The 21,491-nt window shown below is 36.2% G+C and overlaps 1 protein-coding gene across 4 annotated transcripts in view; it reads left to right on the forward strand.

Moving 5' to 3' along the window:
• metro (membrane palmitoylated protein 7-like protein metro) overlaps nt 1–21,491 on the forward strand; it is a 104,039-nt gene that overhangs the window by 12,932 nt on the left and 69,616 nt on the right. For all 4 annotated transcript variants that reach the window (XM_089098440.1, XM_089098442.1, XM_089098443.1 and 1 more), the window contains exons 2-4: nt 7,405–7,548; nt 9,392–9,576; nt 10,727–10,864. In XM_089098440.1, the coding sequence (XP_088954566.1) occupies nt 7,405–7,548; nt 9,392–9,576; nt 10,727–10,864 (467 nt within the window). The remainder of the gene's footprint in view (nt 1–7,404; nt 7,549–9,391; nt 9,577–10,726; nt 10,865–21,491) is intronic.

Consider the following 21,491-nt stretch of genomic DNA (forward strand, 5'->3'; position numbering starts at 1 on the left):
GAAAATTAATTTGGAACTTTTAGGAAATAAGGGGATGAACAAAAAGGCAATACTTGCATGCTCCCGCTACTACCACAATTACTAACACTACTACGTCTACCATTACTACTACTACTACTACCACACTACTCCATTTACAATATTGAGAGGAAATTTGAAGTGAATCAAAAGGCGATATGGGCATGCATTGTCAAAAGAGCATATCTCAAGAATTGATTTGGGTGTTAAGTTGGAAGTCTCAGAGAATGTTAAAAGGGGAAGATTATCTGGCCAAAAGGAAATATATGCACGCTACTACGAATACTACTATCACCGCTTCATTTACTACTACTTCTTTTATTGCTACTACGTGCAGAATGCACTACTTTAATACTGCTGCTGCTATTAGTAACACTACTACTACTATTACTAACAGGGTCACTACTAGCCAATTTTTTTTTTTTGGGGGGGGGGGCAAGAGATTTTACCGACTGGCTGGTCATTTTTACCGACTGTTTTTGACAAATATTAGCATAGGCTAATGTCTGTTTTGAATACAATACGTAGAATCATTGCACGAGTCGGTAAAACCGCTGCATTTACCAACCGAGATTCAGATTTCGGTACATATCATGTTACTATTTTAATGCTGTTTATTTAACCAAATGGAAAATTGTGGCACCATATGAAAAATCACGGCAGGAGTCCGTAAAACTGCTGCGTTTACCGACTAAGCTCGAAATTTCTGTAGATGACATGTCAGTATTTTCATGATCTTTATTTAACCGAACAAAGTATTTTAGCGGCATCAGAAAAATCGTGGTGCGAAGCGCCACGACTTTACCGACTTCTTTTTTTTACCGAGTGACCAGAAATATTGCTAGGAGGGCTTCCCTGACTGCCCTGACGTGACGATCCTGACTAGTAATACCAATGCTACTACTGTGACTACTATTACAACTATGCCTAAGGGTATGAAGATGAAAAGGTGATCCTAATTACAACATGCCGTTTGTGTACCAGTTGTCAAAAGGGCGTAACAGCAATATTTTACGAACAGTTTGGTGTATGAGGTTGAAACTAGCAGGCCTTGTTTTTGGGGATGTTGAACTAACCAAAAGAAAGTATTTGCATCCTAACACTACTGCTTCTACTCATACTAATACTACTGCTGCTGTCATCACTACTTCTACTACTACTACTAATGCCATTAAAGCTAAAGCTGCTTCTAGTGATTCTACTGCTACTACTTATAATTCTACTGCTACTACTACTACTGATGGTACTAAAACTAAGGGTATTAAGGTGAAAAATCTAGGAAATACTGAAATTGTAATAAACTGAATCGAAACACACTATGCCCACACAGGTTGTCAAGAGGATGTATTAGATATGCTTCAGGAACGGTCTGAAGTTTAAACTTTCAGCGTGTGTTGAAATTGATGTTGTTTTCAAGGAATATTTAAGGAATATTTTGAATATTTAAGGTGAAGTTTTCAAGGAATATTTAGGCGGACGTTGAATTAATCAAAAGTTCTGGTCCTCTTTTTAAGACTCAAAAGAGTTCAAGCATCCCTCCTTTCACGCCGATTCATTTTCCAAGCACGCCCTGTCACAATTTGGGACATCCATTTTGTTCAGCTTAGTAGAATGGTCTAGTAACTATGTCTCTACGGATATTGGGTATGTCAACCCCCCACGATTATGTTATTGTCCCATAATTCTTTAGAACAAAATGTTGCTTTAAAATTAAATCAAAACTCACTGTGTGTATGGTTGCCTTTGTGACTCCTCAGCAATATATCGAGAACGAGTGGGGGATTTAAGTTGAAACTTTCGAGGTTACTAATAAAACCACTTCTGCTCTTACAATTCAAATAAATCAAAAGAGTGTAAGTGCATCCAGGTTGTCAAAGAGCATGTATAGAATTTTTGAGAATGATATTATCTTTTTTTCAGGTCAACTTGAGGAGGTATAACATTAAATTAAACAATACTAATTGTGTTAGGAATAACCATTGGCGAAAAAGTTTTTCCAACACACAAATAGCAAGCCTAACTATGGATTCTTGTAGAAAAAACTAAAGAGATATAAAATATTATCTTTTACAAGAAAAAGACCATGCCAATAAAAAACGAACAGAAATTAATCTGGAAAATTTTTTCCACAACGCAAGTTTTTCAAAGAAAAATAAAGACTTCATGCAAAAATTACATGAGTAGGGCTGACAACCCTCCATGCCTTCTCAAGACCCGAACATAATTTGCACTTTACTGAAAAATTTTTTTTTAAAGGTTTTCACTTTCTTCACTTTTTTTAATAAACTTATTTTTAAACTTCAAGGACTGACTATCAAAATTTATATGCTATATTAAAATGACAATCTATCAGAATTTGTTTTATTTTTTTCAGTAAAGTGCAAATTATCCTCTGGTCTTGAGAAGGCCTTGAGAAGGGGTTGTATCAGCCCTGCTCATGTTGATCTTTCCTCGTTTTGAGTTTGACTCAGTTATGTATTATAATTAAATTAGAAAAAAAAGTTTTTTTGACTGAAAAGTCAAAAAAACTTAAAACGAACAGAAATTATTCCGTATATGAAAGGAGCTGTCTCCTCCTCAACGCCTCGCTCTTTACGCTAAAGTTTTTATTGTTTAAATAAATAAAGTTGTGAGACAGAGTCAAAATTTAGCGTAAAGAGCGAAGCGTTGAGGAGGGGACAGCCCCTTTCATATACGGAATAAATTCTGTTCATTTTAAGTTTTAATGTCGCTCCTTACTTTCAGTAAAAAAAAAAAAATTCTGAGCGTTTTTGAATTAATGCAGCTTTGATTTTGGCTCACCATACATGAATAATTAAATCGAAATTTGAATATTAATTTTTCTTTTTTGGCTAAATGGCTTTCTCGAAATTTTGTTCTGACGTAACTTACGAATTAATTTACATAACAAACTTCTATATTCGTATGTTTTTATTACGTATATAAGGGAGTTCACCCCCTAGTCAATTCCTCGCCCTCTGCTAAAGTTTGAATTTTGTTCGAATCACAAACCCCTTAATCACAAAGGCCGGTTAATTACAATAGATAGCTCTTTTGAAAGTACTAAAAAAAACTTTAGCTTAAAGAGTGAGGTATAGACTTAGGGGTGATCTCTCTCATATACGAAATAATATCTGTTCGTTTTAAGATTTACTGCTGATCCTTACTTTCACTTCAAAAAAACTTGTTTTTATATTTAATTTCTGATTGTTTTTTAAATAATGCTGGGAAATCCGGAACCCCCTTCAAAGACAGGTCCCTTCCCCCAAGGAAACATCCTCCATGATAAGATCCTACCCCGTAAATCCCTCCTCCGCCCCCCCCCACCAGAAAAAAATACATCCCGAAAACGTCTGCTTACTTCCCATAAACTAATACTATAGGTAAACAATGGACAAAGTTCGTAAATTACAGCCATACCCTCGGGAACTGTGGGGGATTAAGTCATCCTCAAAGACATATTTATTAGATTTCCGACTATGCTGAACAAAATGGGAGGGGGCCAAGTTGCCCTCTAATTTTTTCGGTCACTTAAAAAGGGCACTAGAACTTTTAATTTCCGTTCGAATGAGCCCTCTCACGATATTCTAGGACTACTAGATCGATATGATCACCCCTGGGAATAAAACAACAACAAATAAACACGCATTCGTGATCTTTCTTCTGGCAAATTAAATAAAAAAACAAGTTTTTTTACTGAAAGTAAGGAGCGACATTAAAACTTAAAACGAACAGAAATTATTCCGTAAATGAAAGGGGCTGTCCCCTCCTCAACGCCTCGTTCTTTATGCTAAAGTTTTTTATTGTTTTAAAAAATATAGTTGTGAGACAGAGTCAAACTTTAGCGTAAAGACCAAGGTGTTGCGGAGGGGACAGCCCCTTTCATGTACGGAATAATTTCTGTTCGCTTTAAGTTTCAATGTCGCTTCTTACTTTCAGTAAAAAAAATTGTTTTTTATTATTTAATTTCCGAACGTTTTTGAATTAATGCAGCTTTGATTTTGGCTCACCGTACATGAATAATTAAAACGAAATTTGCATATTAATTTTACTTTTTTGGGCTAAATGGCTTTCTCAAAATTTTGTTCTGACGTAACTTTGGAATTAATTCACATAACGAACTTTTATATTCGTATGTTCTTATTACATATATAAGGGAGTTCGCCGCCTAGTCAATTCCCCACCCTTTACGCTAAAGTTCAAATTTTATTCGAATCACAAACCCCTTAATCACAAAGGCCGGTTAAATAGAATAGATGGCTCTTTTGAAAGTACTAAAAAAAACTTTAGCGTAAAGAGCGAAGTATTGACTTGGGGTTGAACTCCCTCATATGAGTAATAATTTCTGTTCGTTTTAAGTTTTAATGTTGCTCCTTACTTTCAATTGAAAAAAAACTTGTTTTTTTATTTGAATTCTGATTGTTTTTAAAAATAGTACTTGTAGATCTGGCGCCCCCTTTATATAAATATCACTTCCCCCAAGGAAACATTCTCAATGAAAAGATTCTCACCCGTAAACCCCTCCTCCGACCCACCCACCAGAAAAAAAAAATCCCTCCTGAAAACGTCTGTATACCTTCCATCATCCAATACTATAGGTAAACCATGGGCAAAGTTCATAACTTGCAGCCCTACCCTGGGGAACTGTGGGGGATTAAGTCATTCTCAAAGACCTATTTATAAGATTTTCGACTATGTTGAACAAAATAACTATCTCAAATTTTGATTGGATGACTTTGGGAAAAAATGAGCGTGGGAGGAGGCCAAGTTGCCCTCTAATTTTTTCGGTCACTTAAAAAGGTTACTAGAACTTTTAATTTCCGTTCGAATGAGCCCTATCACGATATTTAGGACTACTGGATCGATATGATCACCCCTGGGAAAAACGAAAAAACAAAAACAAATAAACACGCATCCGTGATCTTTTTGCTGACTAATTAAATAAAAAAAACAAGTTTTTTTGACTGAAAGTAAGGATCGACATTAAAACTTAAAACGAACAGAAACTAGTCCGTATATGAAAGGGGCTGTCCCCTCCTCATCGCCTTGCTTTTTAAGCTAAAGTTTTTTATTGTTTTAAAAAATAAAGTTGTGAGACAGAGTCAAACTTTAGCGTAAAGAGCGAGGCGTTGAGGAGGGGATAGCCCCTTTCATATACGGAATAATTTCTGTTCGTTTTAAGTTTTAATGTCACTTCTTACTTTCAGTTACCAAAACTTGTTTTTTTATTTAATTTCTGAACGGTTTTGAATTAATGCAGCTTTGATTTTGGCTCACCGTACATGAATAATTAAAACAAAATTTGCATATTAATTTACTTTTTTTTGCTAATTGGTTTTCTCGAAATTTTGATTCTGACGTAACTTACGAATTAATTGACGTAACGAACTTCTATATTCGTATATTTCTATTACGTATATAAGGGAGTTCGCCGCCTGGTCAATTCCTCGCCCTTTACGCTAAAGTTCGAATTTTGTTCGAATCACAAACCCTGAATCACAAAGGCCGGTTAATTAGAATAGATAGCTCTTTTGAAAGTACAAAAAAAAACACGTTAACGTAAAGAGCGAGGTATTGATTCGGGGGTGAAACCCGTCATATACGTGATAATTTCTGTTCGTTCTAAGTTTTAATGTTGCTCCTTACTTTTACTTGAAAAAAACTTGTTTTTTTTATTTAATTTCTGATCGTTTTTTAAATAGTGCTGGGAAATCTGGCACCCCCTTCATATAAATATCCCTTCCCCCAAAGAAACATCCTCCATGAAAATATACTTCCCTGTAAACACGTCAACCGACCCCCCTCACACCAGAAAAAAATCCCTCCTGAAAACGTCTGTATACCTTCCATCAACCAATACTATAGGTAAACCATGGGCAAAGTTCCTAACTTGCAGCCCTAACCCTGGGGAACTGTGGGGGATTAAGTCATCCTCAATGACATATTTATCACATTTTCGACTATGCTGAACAAAATGACTATCTCAAAATTTTTATTGGATGACTTTGGGAAAAAATGAGCGTGGGAAGGGGCCAAGTTGCCCTCTAATATTTTCGGTCACTTAAAAATGGCATTAAAACTTTTAATTTCCGTTCGGATGAGCCCTATTATGATATTCTAGGACTACTAGATCGATATGATCACCCTTGAAAAAAAAAACAAACAAATAAATACGCATCCATGATCTTTCTTCTGGCAAAAATACAAAATTCTACATTTTTGCAAAGAGGAGCTTGAAACTTCTATAGTAGGGTTCTCTGATACGCTGAATCTGATGGTGTGAGTTTCATTTAAGTTCTATGACTTCTAGGGGTCGCTTCCCCCTTTTTTCGAAAATAAGCCAAATTTTCTCAGGCGCGTAACTTTTGATAGGTAAGACTAAACTTGATGAAGCTTATATATTTGAAATTAGCATAAAAATCTGATTCTCTTGATGTATCCTTTGGTATCAAAACTTAAACTTACCACGAACTGTTTGATATATATATTTATGACAACATATGCATAGACAAAATTTCATTTCTACAGTGGCTCCATATGTCCTGAATTGATAAAGTTTAAAGTTACATACTAAAAGTTATGAGCCTGATAAAAATTTTCAGTCTATATAAAAGGAAATAAAGATGCTATAAAAGGAAGTAATCTTGATTAAAAATATACCATCAAAATTCTACATGTCAGAGGGTCACGCATCACAGATTTCAAGCACCATCTATAAGGAATAAAATTTGGAATAAAATTTCCAAACAAGGGTAATAACAGACACATGTTTAATTTATTTCTTTCTTTTTCTTCAGGGATGATTGCAGGTCATTACTACGAGCTGTTTGAAAATACAAAATTCAAAATTTTTTCTAAGAGGAGCTTGAAATTTGTATAGCAGGGTTCTCTAATACGCTGAATCTGATGGTGTGAGTTTCATTTAAGTTCTATGACTTTTAGGGGTTGTTTTCCGCTTTTTCCGAAAATAAGGCAAATTTTCTCAGTAGCTTTTGATGGGTAAGACTAAACTTGATTAAACTTATATGTTTGAAATTAGCATAAAAATCTGATTCTTTTGATGTATATATTGGTATCAAATTACTTACAGTTCGTTACCACGAACTGTTTGATTTCTGTTCGTTTTGGGTTTCATTTATTTACTGATGGGGATTTGTGGTAGTTTTATGCTTTGGAGATTATTTGACTTTATTTTTGCTCAATTTTGGTTTGATGGAACTCTTTGTTTTTCTTTGAAAAACTTGGTTTAGTGGGAAAAGTTTTTTAAATTGATTAATAAGTAAGAAGAGATGTCTGAGCGAATCTATTGTCATCTAAGACCTTTTCTTAAGTAGACTATCTATTTTTTTCTAAAACTGGTTTTCTAGCTTTGTTATTGTTTTCTAGATGCAACTGCAATTTTGAAAATTGCGCAAACAGTATGCCTGGACAACAGGTTGAATTCCAACCAGGAAGAAAGAGAATTTTTGAATGATGTCTTGTCATCAACAGAGCTTCAAGCACTGCTAAATGTTCATCAAAGAGTCTCAGGTTTGTGTTTTATATTTTTTGATTTTCTTCAGTTGAAAAAGGTAAGATCCACAAGCTTAGCGCTTGTTTTTGTTCTTGTTTAAGTTTTTTCCTCAATTTTAAGAAAGAAGAGGCAAAAATGAATACCCATAAAAGTAGGGTATGCATATACTGTTATGCCTTTTTAAATGTACGAAGAACAAATTTCAAAGGTTCAGGTTTGGAGGAAAAGGGGTCAGGAAGATCTGTGAACCAAAGAGGCTAAAAACGATCAGAAGTTAAAAAAAAACAACACGTTTTTTCAACTCAAAGTAAGGAGCAACATTACAACTTCAAACGAACCAGAAATTATTACGTATATGATTGTCCCCTCCTCAACACCTCGCTCTTTACGTTAAATTTTATATGTTATCCCAATTCTTTAAAAACGACTCCTGAAACGCAAGGGTCGTTTAATTAGAACAATAAGTAACTTTTAAAGTGCCGAAAAACTTCAGGGTGAAGAGCGGGGTATTGAGGAGGAGACAATCCCCCTCATATACATTATAATTTCTGTTCTTTTTTTAGTGTTGCTCCTTACTTTGAGTTGAAAAAAACTTTTTTTTATTTAATCGCTTGTAAAGACAGCAAAGATAGCCACAGTGAATAACATGAAAAAATAATATATATTTATTTCAAAAAATTGCCATCACAAATGCCGAAGGACCGATTTCAAATTTTGAATTCAGTAAAAGAAATATATCGGTTTCATAATGTCTATGAAACTGATTTCATAAAACGGCGTTCACATGCGTGTCTAGCTAGAATCCCATGTTTAGACATGTGTCTGGCCAGATATCAATGTCTAGACAACTACCGTTCACAAGTAAGATTTGGTGCTTGGCTAGACAAGTTACAGCTAAGCATCCAGTTCCGGACTCTAGAACTCAAAGTCTAGAATTTTCGATTACAGACAATCAGAATGTGTCAAGTTCCACTCTTTTATCATCTATGTTTACATTTTTAAACTGAAATTTAATTTTTGATTTCTCATTAATTCTTTTCTTCATTTTAGATCAGTATGCAATACCAGACATAATAGTGAAGCACATAGGCAATTGTTTGGCTTGTCTCATCCACTATCTTGTGACAGTAAATTAGGGATTACAATTTTGAAAGTTTTGCCCGCATAAGCTCCTTTGATTGGCTAGAAATGACAACTGTAATCTATTTGAAACTAAATTTGTAGTTTTAGCTAATTGAATTCTCCTTGTGAACGGTAATTTTTAGACATTGATTTCTGGCCAGACACGTGTCTAGACATGAGATTCTAGCTAGACACGCATGTGAACACCGCTTAAGTAAAAAGTTTTTTTTAAAGGGACATTAAAAAAAGTAGGGGAAGCAAAACAAGCGAACAAACACAAAACATGGACAACAGAAGACAAGGTAGAAACAGGCTGAGAAGGGCGGAATTTGGGTTGGGAAGGTTTTTTGGGAAAATGTGGATAGATTTATTGACAGTTGCACTCAGGGGATTGGGGTGGGGCCCAGGATTTTTTTAGGGAGTTGATTCAAGCTCTTTAAAAAGTTCATAAATACCCCATATTTTTTGGGGGTGGAGTATTTTTAGCTGGTGTTAGGATTGTGCCTCATCCCTCCTGGTGCAAGGAGGATTATCTTTTAACAAGCATTTATCGTTTGGTAAACAAGGGATAGATTAGGAAATAGCGTGGTGGCAGACGCCTTAAAAAAAGAACAGAACTGTCGCGGTTAAAATGTAACCTTGGCACTCAAAGGATATTGTCCTAGTCAAAATCAGACACGCACAAATACAATCTCTCTCTCGTAGTATTTGACCTATTTCTTTTTATCTTTGTTTTAGAACTGGCGCAGGGAACAAATATATCGGGTCATAAGCCCAGTACCCCCAGCGCAACAGAACGCCCAGTGCCAGCAATAACCAACAGTGTGCAAGTTTTGGAGGATGTTTTTGGTGTGTTGACTAAGGATAGTTGCAGCAATGTTGCTAAAGAGTTGATGAAATGCTTGCAGTCGAATTATTTTCAAGTAAGTTCTGTGACTCATTTTTATAATGCGTTTTAAGCTGAACACTTTTCTCCCCTGAAAAAATTATGAAATTTGCTAGCCAACCTTATGTAGTTTTTTTTCCATGAATTTGGAAAATTTAATCACGTATGGAAGATGCATAGTTTTAGGCTATTACGTGATTAAAGATATATAAAAATTACTTTTTTCACTGTTTAAGATCACTGTTTGCAAAACTCGTCCAGATTAATATTTTTTCTCCAATAAATAAATATTGCGGCTGATGAGCGTACAGTTTGTATAATAGGGAAATACAATCGTTTCAAAAGTGACGAAAATTAATTATTTCTATGTATTTAGTATAGAAATTGTGTGTGTTATTTTCTGTTACACATAGAAAGTATTAAGAATTGATTTTTTCTTGTATTATGTGAATTGAAAAATTCTACAGAATTAATCCCTCATTTAAGCCTGTGTAGTAGATAAAACAGTTTCAGCCTGTGTAGTAGATGTGTAACAGTAGATAAAACCTGCCTTATAGATATGGTAACTGACAGTGGTTCCGCATACTGAAAACCTTGTTAAAATTATAAGAAATCTCTTTTCTTAGAGATTCCTAGCTCCTTAAGATATTTAGATATGCATGTATGCATGCACCTGTGCCTTGGTCTCGTTGACCCCCCCCCCCCCACCAGATAAGTGAAGTTCATCTACGAAATTTGCCTTTTTTTGCTACTCTTTGAAACGAATTCTAGCGTGCATGCCTGGACATAGAGATATCAAAGATTTTGTGAACTGGCGCTGTAGGGAAAAAGGCAACTGGTTCTGCGTGGGTATAGTTCAAAATGAAAACTATAATTTTTTTGGCTACGGCTAATGGGATAAAATCTATCATCATAGCTCAAAGAGTTGTTAATTTATATTTCTGAAAAAAAAAAAAAATAGCAGAAAGTTTTCAAAGTGTTTGTCTCCCGAGGGTAGTTCAAAGGACCCAAAAAATCCAATAAGCTAAACCTGAAAATGTACTTCTTGGCGCGTTTCCTTTAGAAAAATTTGCTGATTCTATCATCCCTCTTCTCAACGCCTTGTACCTTTGTGCATATTTGCTAGTGTCGCTTCTGAAAGATTTTTGAGCATATATTCTGCTATTTTTATGCTTAATATTTTCTAGAGTTTGTTGTGGTGTCATGATGTTGTCGCTCAAAAAGCCTATTTGCCAAGTCTTCCTGAACCACTTGAAGAGGATTTTGAAGATGAAGATGAAGAAACCGTAAAAATTGTTCAGCTTGTAAAGAGTAGTGACTCTCTGGTAAGGTTAGATAATTTGCATGATTTGTTTATAGGGTTGGTTAAATTTCATCTTGCATGAAGCTATGCAATCCATTTACAAAAGAAAATATCTTTCAGTCTATTAAACTGTGAATTAAGCCATAGTTGATACCCCTCCCTCCCGCTGTGTCATGTCAAATTTACCCCTTACACTTTTGTGCCTATCCCCCTCCCCACAGTGTCATGTCAAATTTGCCTTTTACGCTGCTGTTTTCGTAAGAACTATTGGGAAATTTTGACAACTACTTCTGTAAAATGGATCATCCGTTTTATAATAGGCAGCGCGCTAGCGCTGCCTAAGTAAAGAACGATATGGGCACAATGTGTTTTTTTTCTCCATACCCGGGCACTTCGTATCGAAGGAATCGTCGTAGAAACTTCGAAAAGGGTTCATTCGATTGGAAATTGGAGTGGCTAGTGCCCTTTTTAATAGTCGAAAGTGATTGGAGGGCAACTAGCTTCCCCCCTCCCACGCCCATCATTCCCCCAAATACATCCAATCAAAATTTTGAGATAGCCATTTTGTTCAGCGTAGTTGATTTCCTGATAGAAAATATCTTTTTGTGGAGGACACTCCCCCACAACCCTCGGGGCAAGGGTTTTAAGTTATGCCCTGGGGGCATATAAGGATTCTATAGAAGGCGTTATCGTAGAAGCTTCAAAAAAGGCTCATTCGATTGGAAATTCAAAGGGCTAGTGCACTTTTAATAGTCGAAAGTGATTGGAGGGCAACTAGCCCCCCCCCCCCATGCCTATCATTCCCCCAAACACATCCAATAAAAATTTTGATATAGCCATTTTGTCCAGCGTAGTTGATTTCCAGATAGAAAATATGTTTTTGAGGAGGACACTTCCCAAAAACCCTCGGGGCAAGGGTTTTAAGTTATGCCGTGGGGGCAAATAAGGTTTTTATAGAAGGTATTGTCGTAGAAACTTCAAAACAGGCTCATTTGATTGGAAATTCAAAGCGCTAGTACCCTTTTTAATAGTCAAAAGTGATTGGAGGGTAACTAGCCCCCTCCCCCACGCCCATCATTCCCCCAAACACATCCAATCAAAATTTTGAGATGGTCATTTTGTTCAGTTGTAGTTGATTTCCAAATAGAAAATATGTTTTTGAGGAGGACACTCCCCCACAACCCTCAGGGCAAGGATTTTAAGTTATGCCCTGGGGGCATATGAGGTTTTTATAGAAGGTGCTGTCGTAGAAACTTCAAAAAAGGCTCATTCGATTGGAAATTCGAAGGGCTAGTACCCTTTTTAATAGTCGAAAGTGATTTGAGTGCAACTAGTCCCCCTCACGCCCTTCATTCCCCCAAACACATCCAATCAAAATTTTGAGATAGCCATTTTGTTCAGCGTAGTTGATTTCCAGATAGAAAATATGTTTTTGAGGAGGACACTCCCCCACTTCCCTCAGGGCAAGGGTTTTAAGTTATGCCCTGGAGGGTATAAAAGGTTTTTAAAGAAGGCGTTGTCGTAGAAACTTCAATAAAAGCTCATTTGAATGGAAATTAAAAAGGATAGTGCCCTTTTTAATAGTTGAAAGTGATTGGAGGGCAACTAGTCCCCCTCCCCACACCCATCATTCCCCCAAACACATACAATAATACATATTTTTAGATAGCCATTTTGTTCAGAGTAGTTGATTTCCAGATAGAAAACATATTTTAAGGAGGACGCTCACCCACAACCCTCAGGGCAAGGATTATAAGTTATGCCCTGGGGGCATATAAGGTTTTTATTGAAGTCTTTGTCGTAAAAACTTGTAAAGGGCTCGTTCGATTTGAAATTCGAAGGACTAGTACCCTTTTTAATAGTCAAAAGTGATTTGAGGGTAACTAACCCCCCTCTCTCGCCCACCTTTTCCCAAAACACATCCAATCAAAATTTTTAGGTAGCCATTTTATTCAACGTAGTTGAAAGTTTTCGAAATTAGGTCTTTAAGGATGACAACCCCCTCCCCCCAAAGCCCTCAGGGCAGGGGTTGTAAGTTATGCCTTGGGGGCATATAAAGTTTTTTATTGAAATCGTTGTGGTAAAAACTTCAAAAGGACTCATTAATTTGTAAATTGAGAGGGTCACTGCCTTTTTAATAGTTGAAAGTGATTGGATAGGGATTAACGGCCCTCTCACACCCACCATTTCCCTACACACACTCGATCAAAATTTGAAATATCCATTTTGTTCAACTTAACCGGAAGTTTTTGATATCGGGTAAGGTAGTAACATAACCCCCTTGTAATTTTCGGTGCAAAAGTTTTAAATCATGGCCTGGGGGCATATAAGGTTTATATAGAAAGTTTTTGTATATGATTATATAGAATAGATTTTAGTCTTCCTCAAATCCAATTTTTATATGTTTAAAAACTAAATGTTGACTTAAGATTAAATCAAAATGCACTGTGATAATGCTAATTCCCAATAAGGCATCTCAGCAGTATCCCAAGAACGACTGAGGGTATTATGTTCAAACTTTCGGGGTTAAACAGTAATATTTGTGTCCAGATTTTTAAAAGGGTGTTTGCTGTTAAAAATTGCTGAAAATTTTTCTCCGGCTTACAAATAGCAGGCCAAACTACATAATCTTAAAAAACGAAAAGATTTAAAGTATTATTTTCTTTTTCCCTGAAAAGACTATGTCTTTATAAGACGAACAGAAATTAATTAAAAAAACTTTTTCCACAAAATAAGTTTTTCAAAGGAAAGTAAAGAACTCCATTAAACAAAAAATGAGCAAAACTAAAATCAAATAATCTACCAAGCGTGCAACTACCACAAATCACCATAGATAAATAAATGAAACCCAAAACGAACAGAAATTACAATAATTAACCGAGTCAAAATCAAAACTAGCAGAAATTAACATAAGTCGGGCCAAGACCCCTATGCCTTCCCAAGGCCAGAACACATCCATATAACAGACATGAAAAACATCAAATAAATCGAACAACAAGTGAGAAAACCATAAAACAGACATGAATTGCTGTTGACATCCATAAACGTGACAAAGTTCCTGTTTTTTCATTCTCACTGACAAAAACTATAAAAAAGACATGAATTGATGTTGACATCCATAAATGTGAGAAAGTTAATGTTTTTCGAATTCTCACTGACAAAAACCATTAAAAATCCATAATTTGATGTTGACCTCCGAGAAAACATCAAATAAATCGAACAACCTACATAACCATCCATGAAAACAACCATAAATGTGACAAAATTCATGGTTTTTCAAGTGAGAAAATTCCTGTTTTTTCATTCTCACTGAGAAAACCATAAACCACGTGGTACTGTCACGAGTAGCACCCCCTCCTCTACTATTGGATAGCGACAAACGCCCCTCTCATGCCCACCATTTTCCCAAACCCATCCAATCAAAATTTTTAGATATCTATTTTGCTAAACGTAGTTGAAAGATCTATAAATTAGGTCGTTTTGGATCATAACACCCTTAGAGCCCTCAGTACATGGGGTTTTAAGATATGCCCTGGGGGCATATAAGGTTTATATAGAAAGTTGTTGTATATGATTTATAGAATAGATTTTAGTCTTCCTCAAATCCATGTTTTATATGTTTAAAAACTAAATGTTGACTTAAGATGAAATTAAAATGCACTGTGATAATGCTAATTCCCAATAAGGCATCTGAGCAGTATCCCAAGAACGACTGAGGGTATTATGTTCAAACGTTCGGGGCTACTTCTGCTCTTAAAATTTAACCAAATCCAAATAGCGTAAGTGTATCCAAACTATCAAAGAAAGTAAACAGATTTTTTTGCAAATCGTATCAAGTTTTTCATTACAGGTCAACTAGAGGAGTTATGAAACTAAATTAAACAGTACTATTTGTGTCCAGATTTTTAAAAGGGTGTGTAATGTTAAAAATTGCTGAAAATTTTTCTCCAATACACAAATAGCAGGCCAAACTATAAAGTCTTAAAAAATGAAAAGATTTAAAGTATTATTTTCTTTTTCCCTGAAAAAGATAAGTCAATATAAAACGAACAGAAATTAATTTAAAACAATTTCCACAAAATTAGTTTTTCAAAGAAAAGTAAAGAAGTCCATTAGACAAAAAATGAGTAAAACTAAAATCAAATAGTCTACCAAGCGTGAAACTACCCCAAATCAGCATTGATAAATAAATGAAACCCAAAACGAACAGAATTTACAATAATTAACCGAGTCAAACTCAAAAGGAGCAGAAATTAACATAGGTTGGGCGCAAAACCCCTATGTCTTCCCAAGGCCAGAACAAAATTTGCACTTTACTGAAAAAATACAAATGAATGTGGATTGTCAGTTTAATATACATATACTGATATTTAGTAATCAAAATGTTAATATTATTTGATTTATTAAAGTTATAAAATCAAAAACATTTACATTTTTTCAGTAAAATGCAAATTTTGTTCTGGCCTTGGGAAGGCATAGGGGTTTTGCACCCAACTTATGTTAATTTCTGCTCATTTTGAGTTTGACTCGGTTAATTATTGTATTTTTTGTTCGTTTTGGTTTTCATTTATTTATCAATGCTGATTTGTGGTAGTTTCACGCTTGGTAGATTATTTGATTTTAGTTTTGCTCATTTTTTGTTTAATGGAGTTCTTTACTTTTCTTTGAAAAACTTATTTTGTGGAAAAAGTTTTTTAATTAATCAAGTAAAGCCACAAGTGAACCTAACTTCGTATGGAAACTGCTCAAAAGAGATAATTCAAAAGCCTATAATGATTTCAAAATTAACAGTGACCAATGGTATGGTTTCTTTAAAAGTGAATTTTTTCGACCCTGATCCATCATTGTCAAACCAATATGAAAGGGAGCTTGATGTTTGCTTATGCCAATCAACTGATAAGATCAGTTTTATTGTTACTCGATCTGCGGTTACTGAGTGCATTTCTAAGCTACAAAAGAAAACTTCTCGTGGTGTTGATGGTCTCTGTGCACAGCTTCTAAGATGTGGGTCCCCTCTCCTGATTGAGCATCTGACCTCACTCTTTCAGATGATATTCTGTTGTGGTATAGTTTCTGATTTGTTTAGTACTGGAGTAATAATCCCGGTATTAAAAAGGGTATAAGCCCAAGGACCAATGTTCTTCTTTTAGACCAATTACGGTGTCACCGGTTTTATGGAATGTTTTTGATAAGATAAGTTTTATTCTTCATGAAATACACATACAATATTACATGTTATTAATCCCTCAAAGGCTCATTGGGGTGTACAAAGAGGGAAGACATATGAATTACATACTCAGAGATAAAAAACAAAAGAAAATTTAAAATGATCACTTACTCACATATGAAGGAGAAGAAAAGAAAATATAGATAAAATAGAAACTATATAAAAAATTAGAATAAATAAACTAAATTAATTAATTATATTAAATAGACTCAAAAAGAAAAATAATAATGAAAAAAAAAAAAAAAAAAAAAAAATATTAATATAAGCGAATTCCTATCGTCGAAACAGAATTATTTGTATTGTCAGGTAGAACCAACATCATAATAGCTGTTACGATATTATTCATAGCTCTTATCCAAGATATTAAAATATCATAACTTAAGCCATGTACAGCCCTTTTAAGCTTGTATTTAAAACTATATAAATTCCAGATCAATCAGCTCTGCTTAATTCTGAGCCTAGTTAGCAAAATTGACGTTTATCGGTTATTTCAGTCATAATGCTTATAGTTATTGGACTGTAATAAAATGGGGCAAAAGCAATAAAATTTAACCCTTCTTCATGAATGCTACCCCTTAGTGAACTATACAACTTTCAGCAATAAATATTGATAGTCATACCTTAGGCCTGGGAGTCATAGCGCAGAGAAGACCACCATAAAACAGAACTAAACATTCAGGGGACAAAAAAAAAAAAAATTATTATTCAGTTTGATTCTTAACTAAATGGTCCTTAAGAATCCTCTTGAAAGTGCCAAACGAGTGGCATTTCTGTACTGAAGAAGCCAGGGAGTTCCAAACCTGAGGACAAGCGATGAGGGGATTGAAATCTGACCGCACAGTGGGAGTAGGAGGAATGCAGATATTATATTATTTGAGTTACTAATTATTGACGAGATATCTGTTACTAATTCGGATAACTAATTCGGCTTCAAGAAAGGAGTAGGCCGTGACCATGTTCACCATTTGATTGCTAATTTACTTCTACATGCTCATGAAAATAATGAGGTAGTATATTTTGCTGGGTTAGACGTATCTTGCTTGGTTAGGATATACATCCACATATCTTATTGACTCCTTATAAGCGTGGAGTCAATATTTCTGTCATCAAATTGATACGTGATATGTATAAAAAGCTAAATGCCAAAGTTAAGGTTACCATCTCACCTGGTACGGTGGAACTCACTCCTTTGACTCCAGTAAGAAAGGGCATTAGACAGGGCGTTGTTAGTTCTCCTCCCCCCCCCCCTGTTTAATAATACTGTCATTATGCCACAACAGAAAGTTCTAACCACATGTATATTTAATGGTATTGATGTTTCGCTAGCTAACTATACTGATGACATCCTTGATATTAGTAGAGCAGCCTTTGGAATTGAGGAAAATTTTGGAATTCTTGATAGGGAGTAAAACGTGTAGGTCTTCGATTTAATGAGAGTAAGACTGAGTTCCTGGTGTTCAATCACCGTTCAGATTGCCTGACAAATGTTCAGTTAGGTGAACATGTTATTAAAGTACAAGATACACTGACGTATTTTGGTGTAACGATTGGGTCAAATCTTTGCGCCACGCGTCAACTTTTGAAAGATTTTTTTTGCCAGAAAATCTAGGAATGCGTACGGTTTACTAGTTGCGTTAAAGTTCAAATTTAACCGCCGTATCTTAGCTAGCGTTTAAAATGCATTTGCTGTTCCGCATCTACTTGCCCTTGCACCATTTTGGTCTCTTCTTACTGCTTCAGATATTAGGGATATACGGAAGTGTTTCTACAAGTATGCGAAATATTTGCTAAGGCTGCCTCTCTGGACTAATAACAGCTCACTATCCTTGCGGTATGGAGTTGCAAGTCCAGTGTCCGCGGTACAGAAAAGAAATGAAATATATCGGAGGCAGATTATTGGTGAAAGCACCTCTGAAATTGTCCGTCTTTGATAATAGTTTTGTTATTACATATAATTGCCCCTATTTGTAATTTTTTTTTGTTCTTGTCTGTTCTTCTCTGTTTTGGTTCTGTTTTTATTTGTCAGAATTTATTTGCTTTTTTTTCCATTTTCTTTGTTTATACTCCATCAGTGTTGTATTTTACATTTATGATGGGCAATAAATTTATACTTACATTTTTTTTTTTTTAGAGCCATCAAAATGACTATCGTTGCTAGCATTTTCTTAATGGTAAGAAGACAAAGGTGGTTACAAACTCAGTTCTTAAGGAGATTACAGTTGTCGACTAGAAATTCCTCTTTCAAAAATCTTCGTCAGGAAACATGGTTTTCAAAGAAGGTAAGCCCTTTATCGTCTTCATAGTCCTTATTTCTGATTTTTTAGCTATATTTGACACCTTAAGTGAGCAAGAGGTCCAGTCATTGGAGAGCATCGGAGGATTTTTATTGTATGATTCTTTGTCCTTTAGACTAATCTTGAAAGAAATTCCTCCCAATTCAGAGAAATTGGGCGAAAACTACCCTCCTCTTCAAAGTCAAATTCTAGTCATTAAGCTTTGCGTTAAATTTTCAGTGTTCCTGTTTTGAATCAATTTTGAGTTGATTTTGAGGCCCGTGCCCTTTTTTATTACATAAATGTCCCTTTTCTCCTATACCTACAGAATAATTTTATTTACAATTTAGACTCTTTTTGTCAAGGTCATAATTTTGCAAGAGAGAAGAAATTGGTTTTAAGTTTTATTCATATCTAGATAACTCCAGTAGAGATGCCTTATTGAGTCCGGACAGGAGTCCATATATGGGCATAGAGTCATTAGGGAGAATGATTGCGTAATGGGGTCAATGACCTCTTTCTCCAGGTGTGTTTTTGGCACGCCCTCAGCGAATGTCAATGTTGTTATTGTTTCCGAGGCAAAATGCCAAGGTCAATGTTGTTGTTGTTATTTGAGCCAGATGTTGTTGTCGTTCGAAGCAAAGTTAATGACACTTCCTTCCTGTTCGAGGCAGATGTTATGGTCCAAAAATAGAATTTGTTGTTGTTATTCGAGCCAGATGTTGTTGTCGTTCGAAGCAAAGTTAATGACACTTCTTTCCTGTTCGAGGCAGATGTTATGATCCAATTTGTTGTTGTTATTCGAGCCAGATGTTGTTGTTATTGTTATTCGAGCCAGATGTTACGAGTTTCCGGGAAACAGTATTTGTTATTGTTGTTTCCAAGCCAAATGTTACGAGTTCCCGGGAAACAGTTAATTAATGTCTGACAGATGACGTCAAGTTAATTAATGTCTTTGCATTTCCAAAGAGAATTGTCTAGGAGAAACAGTTAAATCACACATGATGTCATGATTGATTGATTGACACGAAAGGGGAATTAATTTGTTGTTCTAAAGAGAATTGATTCACGAAAGGGAAATTAATTTGTTGTTTCTAACAAGAGAATAGTTTCCGAGCAAACGTTTTGATCTTAGCGCGCGAAAAGGTTTCCAAATAATTTGAAATGCATTGGCGCAGAGATGCCAAACAAAAGGAACATGCTGAAATTCCGTTTGGGGGATAATTTTGGCGAAACCGTTTTAGCTAGTTTATGGAATTATTACGGCGAAACAGCTAGAGACATTTTAAAAGGTGATTTTTGAAGAGATTTTGGAGGAGGTTTTGAGTGTGGTCGTTATAATACACAAGTTGTATTTTAACAGTGTTGTGAGGTCCTCTACCCCAGCCCAAAGGGCCCCGATTGCTCTACCCCAACCCCAAAGGCTTCTCATACCCCACCCCAACCCCGAAGGAAGCCACCGGTCCTCCAAGGCCCCCCAAGCGCCCAAAGGGCCCCCCGTGCCCCCCAAGGCCCCCCCAGACCCCCAAAGGCCAGCCCCGGGTCCCCCACAGGCCCATAGTGCTCCCGAAGGACCAACGGGATCCCAACGGCCCTCCACCGGTCCACAAATGTCCCCCAGGCCCTCAACTGCCCTCCCTGTGCCCCGAAGGACGCCCCCCCGGTCCTCAAAGGCCCCCCAAGCTCTCAAAGGGCCACCGGAGCCCCCCAATGCCCCCCCACACCCCCAAAGGCCAAACCCGCGCCCCCCAAAGGCCCATCGAGCTCCCGAAGGACCAACGGGATCCCAAAGGCCCTCCACCGGTCCCCAAATGTCCCCAAGCCCTCAACTGCCCTCCCTGTGCTCCAAAGGCCCTCCCTGTGCCCCAAAGGCCCTCCCTGTGCCCCAAAGGCCCTCCCTGTGCCCCAAAGGCCCTCCCTGTGCCCCAAAGGCCCTCCCCCGGCCCCCAAAAGGCCCCCCAAGGTCTCAAAGGGCCTCCGGAGCCCCCCAAGGCCCACCCCGACCCCACAAGGCACAACCCCGGCCACCCCAAGCCCCTCCCCCGGCGTCCAAAGGCCCTCCCACGGTCCCCACAGGTCCCCCCAGGCTCCCAACTGGCCCCCCGGCCCCCCCACGGCCTTCCCCCGGCCCCCCCATGTCCCCCGGCCGACTCCAGGAACAATAGGCGCGCAAGGGCCCCCCAGACCCACCACGGCACTCCCCCGGCGCACAAACGACCACCCAGCCCGTGCGTTAGTTTTATTTAAAATTATATACTGTTTTAGATTAGAGTATTAGGTTAGAGTTTTTATTAAAGTTATATTTTAGTTTAATTTTAGTTCATAGTTTTATGTTATAAATTTTAGTTTCAGTTGGATTTTTATTTAGTTTAGTTAAGAGTTCTGTGTTTTAGATTATAGTCCTATCATATAGTTTAAGTTAGAGTTGAATTTTATTTCAGTTTTATTTAATATCTTTGAGTTCTTAGCCTAGAGTCATATCTTAGAGTTTTTTTGTTAGAGTTCTATTTTTGTTTAATTTTAGTTAAGATTTTGATGTCTTAAATTTGAGTTTCAGTTATAGCTGTAGTTTAGTTTTAGTTTATAGCTTAGAGTTTTAGATTTTAATATTAGCCTAGAGTTTTTGTCTAAGTTATGGTCTATTTATTCTGTATTAAATATTTTATTTTTTTATATTAGAGTTTTTTTTTTTATTTATATATTATTTAATATTTTTATGTATTACATTATAGTTTCAGTTAGAGTTCTGGTTTAGTTTAGTTTTAGTTAATAGTTTAGAGTTTTAGCTTAGAGTCTTAGCTTAGAGTTTTTTGTTGAAGTTCTAGCTTAGTTAAGAGTTTTATGTCTTACCTTTGATTTTCATTTAGAGTTATAGTTTAGTTTTAGTTAATAGCTTTTATTTTTAGATTAGGGTCTTAGCTTAGAGTTTTTGTTTAAGTTATATTCTATTTTATTTTTATTTAAGAGTTTAGTTTTTTAGATTATATTCTTATATTGTATTTTTTTTTATAGTTATAGTTTAGTTTATTTTTACTTTATATTGTATTTTTTTATATTATTAATATATTAGAGTTTTTTTTTTGTTAGAGTTCTAGTCTGGGTGGGCCTTTGGGGGCGCCGGTGGCCCTTTGCGCGCTTGGGGGGCCTTG

Source organism: Artemia sp. Qi Xiang Cuo, chromosome 12 (genome assembly GCF_049724085.1).
Source record: "Artemia sp. Qi Xiang Cuo chromosome 12, ASM4972408v1, whole genome shotgun sequence".
NCBI classification, from domain to species: Eukaryota; Metazoa; Arthropoda; class Branchiopoda; order Anostraca; family Artemiidae; genus Artemia; species Artemia sp. Qi Xiang Cuo.